This window comes from Gekko japonicus, unplaced genomic scaffold, assembly GCF_001447785.1.
Source record: "Gekko japonicus isolate JY-2015 unplaced genomic scaffold, Gekko_japonicus_V1.1 scaffold2624, whole genome shotgun sequence".
NCBI lineage: Eukaryota > Metazoa > Chordata > Lepidosauria > Squamata > Gekkonidae > Gekko > Gekko japonicus.
The window spans coordinates 230,434-235,567 of NW_015162030.1; the positions used below are offsets into that span (position 1 = coordinate 230,434).

General features: G+C 56.4%; 1 protein-coding gene across 1 annotated transcript in view; it reads right to left on the minus strand.

Annotated features, from left to right (window-relative positions):
• Positions 1–5,134, minus strand: part of LOC107105541 (phospholipid-transporting ATPase ID-like) — a gene marked incomplete at its 5' end in the record, with an annotated part of 24,277 nt that overhangs the window by 14,485 nt on the left and 4,658 nt on the right. Inside the window, 4 exons of the mRNA XM_015405538.1 lie at positions 840–955; positions 3,264–3,452; positions 3,553–3,718; positions 4,373–4,416. Coding sequence (XP_015261024.1) covers positions 840–955; positions 3,264–3,452; positions 3,553–3,718; positions 4,373–4,416 — 515 coding nt within the window. The remainder of the gene's footprint in view (positions 1–839; positions 956–3,263; positions 3,453–3,552; positions 3,719–4,372; positions 4,417–5,134) is intronic.

The following is a 5,134-nucleotide window of genomic DNA, read 5'->3' on the forward strand; positions in this document are numbered from 1 at the left end:
CGCGCCCAAACTGTAACTTTTGTGGTTGGGTGGGGGGGGGGGGGGGATGTTTGATTTCACTATAAGTCAGAGGGCCTACCACTGACGGCCATTCCTGACACAAGCTGTACACGTGTTCTTTAGTACTGGAACCACTAATAAAACAGTTATCTTCTTATGAAGCCCTGTGTGGTGTGACCTGACTAAGGAGCCTGACACCGATATGGCATCACGCCCTGTTGAGGTCCCTCCCCTCCCCACACCCTGCTGCCCCCAGGCTCCACCCCTCCCCCCAAATCCCCTGGAAGCTCCCAACCCTGGCAGGAAACTCATCCCCGAGGGGCGCTCGGCGTTAGCTAGGAAGCCCTGCGAAACACGGGCCCTTCCGGTCTTCACAGGCAACACGCAGCAGTTGAAACCCAAGAGTTTACATGGGGCCCAGAGTTTATATGGGGCACATTTATACACTACAGTATCCTCAAGTCACCACCCGGGGGCACCAGGAAAGCTTCTGATCAGACTCGCCTTGCAAATTCCATGGGCGGTGGGGTGGGGGGGGACTGTGTTCCCAGCTGCGTTGGAGCCTGATTCCGTTTCAGTCTTCTCCCCCCCACACACACACACCATTTCCCCAACCTGATACTGTCCCGGAGCTGCTGTTTGGCTCTTGGTGAAAACCACCTCTTGCCGCATATATCTGAGTCCCCCCAAAGGGCAAGCAGCGACTCCCCGGGGCCGTTTCAGGTTGGGGAAAGGGCCCGCGGTGGGGCTGCAGCCACTTTTCCTCGTGTGCCACAGTCCCAAGCTGAACGAGGCCCCTCTGCACGCTTCGTGGCAGACCCACGGGAGGGACCGCTTACTTCCAGGTGTTCCGTGGTCTTCTCCTTGAGGGGCTCGCAGGAAGGATGCAGGAGATCGTACACGATGGTGTCGGCCCCCTTGCAGTACAGGGTCAGCTCCCCCTCTGGGCTCCGCACTGGGAACAAAAGAAGAATGGCAAAGAGTGAGAGCCCGCCAGGCACTGCCCTGCCAGATGGATGCGCGGCACACAGGCAGAGGCCGGCACACGGGTGGCTGGTGGTGATGGATGGGGCAGCGTCACTCTGCAGGGCCGGGGGCGAGAACAGAGCTAGCGAGGACAGGCCAAATCCTTCGGAGAGCCAGTTTGGTGTGGTGGTTCAGTGCATGGATTCTAATCTGGGAGAACCGGGTTTGATTCCCCACTCCTCCACTCGCACCTGGATGGATGACCTTGGGCAAGCCGTAGTTCTGACGAGAGCTGTCCTTGAAAGAGCTCTCTCAGCCCCACCGACCTCACCGGGTGTCTGTTGTGGGGAGGGGAAGGGAAAGGAGTTTGTCAGCCGCTCTGAGACTCCCTTGGGTAGTGAAGGGCCATGGGGTAGAAATCCGATCTCTTCTCTTCTTCTTCTGTCTGCTTTCTCTGGTCTGTTGTGCTCTCCCTGTTCTCAGTTCGCTCATCTCAGGGACGTCCTTCCCCCCGGTGCCCCTTCTCTTTGTGTGTCAGCTATGCTGCCATATGTTTTATGGGATGACCCAGCCACAAACTGGGATGGAAATTCACTGGCCCGTTTAAAGTCAAACGCCTGATCAATGAGGTGGCTGTGGAGCTGGACCTTCCTAAAAACATGCGCAATATCCATTCTGTGTTTCATTTCAGCCTCCTGAAGCGTGATCCAGGCCCAAGCCCCTGGCGGCCAACAAAACCTGTACCCCCTCCCATCATGGTGGAGGGCGAAGAACATTTTGGGATCTCAAAGATCTTGGACTCTAAAGTGAAATGTGGCAAACTGTTTTATTTGGTGGAATGGTTGGGTTTTGGGCCCCAGCACCGTGAGTGGGTGGAAGTAGGGGATATTCGGGCCCCTAGGCTCTTGTGAGAGTTTCACCGGGAGTTCCCGGAGAAACAGGGAGAAATCCCGGGCTGACCGGGAGGACTCCTGGGTAGACTGGGAGGACTCCTGGGTAGACTGGGAGGACTCCTGGGTAGACCGGGAGATTGATCTTTGGGTGGGCAGCATGTCAGCTATGCTGCCATATAGTTTATGGGCCCGGGTTCGCTTTCATGACCTGTGTGCCAGTTGCTGCCGCATTCCTTTCTCTTCGCTTCTCCCCCCTCGTTATCACTGACCTTGTAGCCAGCCGGTGTAGTGTCTTACCATCAATTACCCATGAGATTGGTTTTGTTTCCCAGCCTCGGCTCTAACTGTCTTGGTCCTCTTTCCCGCCCGCGGGAGTCAGGCCGATTGGCCCATAGGTGGTGGTGGGGGGGTGCTTTCGAATACCCTATCTCTCTCTCAGCTTTCTATGATGTAGACATTCCTAACAGTGCCTGTGTCTCTGCTACCATAGAGCTAGCCATAAAGCAAAACCTTCGAAGAAGCGTGCGCTCTGTTGTCTGGCTGTGGGTCCTGACAGTGTTCTTGCTCCGCCTTCCGAGAGAGGGCAACAGGCACTCTCCGGCTCTCTCGCCACCGCCTTCCCCTCCTGCCCTTCTCTGCTCGCAGTCCCTTTGGTCGCCGAGGGAAGTGACAAGAACCCTCCAGGATATCTCTTGGGTCTGCACAAGACCACCTGCGAGAACCGAGGGGCATTCCGCCGGGGAAAGGCTCCTGTTCCTTCAGGCTCCAGAAAGAGCGTCCCAAGCATTCACCGCGAGCGTAAACAGCAGGTCTGGCACCAGCTCACTGGCACTCCCGTCTGGAAAGTCCGCGCTGTTGTATAAAAGGGCAATTTTCGTTTCTGGTGGCATGAAGCAGAACTCCCAGGGCAGAGTGCCAGGGGAACGGGTACTGTGCCAGTCATTCTGGGGGGAGGGGGTGTTGGAAAAATTAGCAGAAATACTTAGATGTTCAGAGTTGGCAATGGACCTTTGCTTCACTGGAGAGGAGGCATTTCTTTCTTTGTAAAAATCTTTATTTCTAAGGGAAGGGCACACAGGAAAAGCTACAAAATAAAAGACCGAAGGCTACACCTCTACAGCTACAGAACAGACCGACCACACGGCCTCTCAACAACAACTGTAATGGAGATTCTTCTTCTTCTTGACCCCTAGAAGGAAATCACTTAAACACATTAACCAATGATTGTGAAAAAACAGACTTAGATTTGGGGGGCTTTGTTTTCACTGGCTCTGTGCCAGGTTTCCCTTCCAGGTCAGCCTAAACAACAGCACACAAGGTAAACAAATTAACCCTATAATGACTGGATTAGACCTTGCAACACACACGTATTTCCACCAGGGGGCCCTACAGGAATGGACATACCGATGACGGACATCCTCTTGCGCACATTGTCGAAATCCAAAATGGCGAGCAGCTTGTAGACCACCGTCTCTCCCATTTCCACCACGGTGATGGTCTCAGGCGTGCGGGCCCGGAACACAAAGCCAAAGTTGCGGGCAGCGGTCACCAGGGCCCCTTCATCGGGCGACTGGGCCTGGTACGCCAGGGTGCCTGCCGGGCCGAGGAAGAGAGGCCAAGTCAGCTCCGCCTGGAAGGCCCAGTCACTGGACACCCCAGAGAGAAAAGGACAGAGGAGGAAACAGGCCCTCACCTTCCTCCTTCTCTTCCGGCATCACCGTGTGGCAGAGGGAGAGCAGTCGGAAGAACTTGTGGGTCGGCGGATCGTCCCTCTTCACAGACTCAACCAGGCTGGCATCGTAGAATGAAAACTTGCTGTCAGACAGCGGGTTGTAGGAGAAATCGACTTTTTGGGTAGACTGCAAGAGCAAAAAATCAGCACCACTGAAACCACCGCTCTGTACCTGCTGGCCTTTGACTGAATGGCATGCAAGCTCTCTCTCTCTCTCACACACACACACACCCCTTTCACAAGCCCAAATCCTCCACTGACCAAGTTCACAGGGAATGCAACCGTCGATCGGAAGCCTTCTTCCCGGCCCCGTCAGGGTGCAAGCGGCTTGCCAAATGGGGGCTTGCAGGCCCCTCGTGTCCCTCCCCATGAGACAGAGTAGCAGAGAGAAGGCCTAGCCAGGGACCCTTGGGGGGGGGAGGAGATTGGATTTATACCCCATGGCCCTTCACTACCCGAAGGTGTCTCAGAGTGGCTCACAAACTCCTTTCCTTTCCCCTCCCCACAACAGACAGACACCCTGTGAGGCAGGTGGGGCTGAGAGAGCTCTTGAAAGAGACTGCTCTTTTTCAAGGACGGCTCTGAGAGAACTTGTGACTGGCCCAAGGTCACCCAGCCAGGTGCGAGTGGAGGAGTGGGGAATCAAACCTGGTTCTCCCAGATTAGAGTCCGCGCACTTCACCATGACACCAGACCAGCTCAGGCCGGCAACAGACGATACGACTTCACCACCCTCACCCAGCTGTGGCCCATGCAGGAGGGATGGCACTGCAGCCCTTACCTCCGTGGCCTCCACCCGGTGCCCCTCCGAATCGTAGATGACTCCTGTGGGTTAGAAATATACACTCGGCTGTAGAGGGAGCAACGCCCCACAAGCACACTGGGCCGGCTGAACGGGGGGAGGACGGGCACCAGCGCCTTGGCGCCTTCAAGCTCATGGCCAATTTGGGCAGGGAGCTTTTCTGGCCAGACTACAAAACACGGCCGGGTCTTGGCTTCTTTGGCACCAGCCAGAGCGAGAGAGAAGAGGGTGAATGTAGCAGACGTGTGTGGCTGGCTATGCAGTAGGTAGGAGCAGGGCCTGGAGCAGCGGGTAGGCCTGCCCCCTGTGCCCAGAGCAGAGCCCCGTGGGTGGCACCATCAGTGCCCGCAGGCCAGGGCCACCGCTGTCATGAGCCGGCTGCTCTCCCATGGACACTGAGGACGCCCAGTTTTGCAGTCATCCAGCATCTGCACAGCTGGGATTTAGGCCCACTGCCCGGGGGGTGGTGGGTGGTGGTGAAGGAACTGGTGCAGACTGGCTAATGGTTCTCCAGACAAACGTGGCTCCCTGTAACCAGCATTTTCTCACCTGGGCAGGAGACAGAGTCCACTCTCGCACAGCTTCCAGTCTAGGGGCATTTCTGCACTATGGACTTTAAGCAACTCTTTCTCCAGCTCCATCTGCAATGCAAGGAGTGCTGTCCGGAGCACTCCCCTGCACGAGTAACAGCTCTCTCCTCTGCTTTTCCTTCAGACGGGGCCTCAAGGGAAGCGGCCCTGT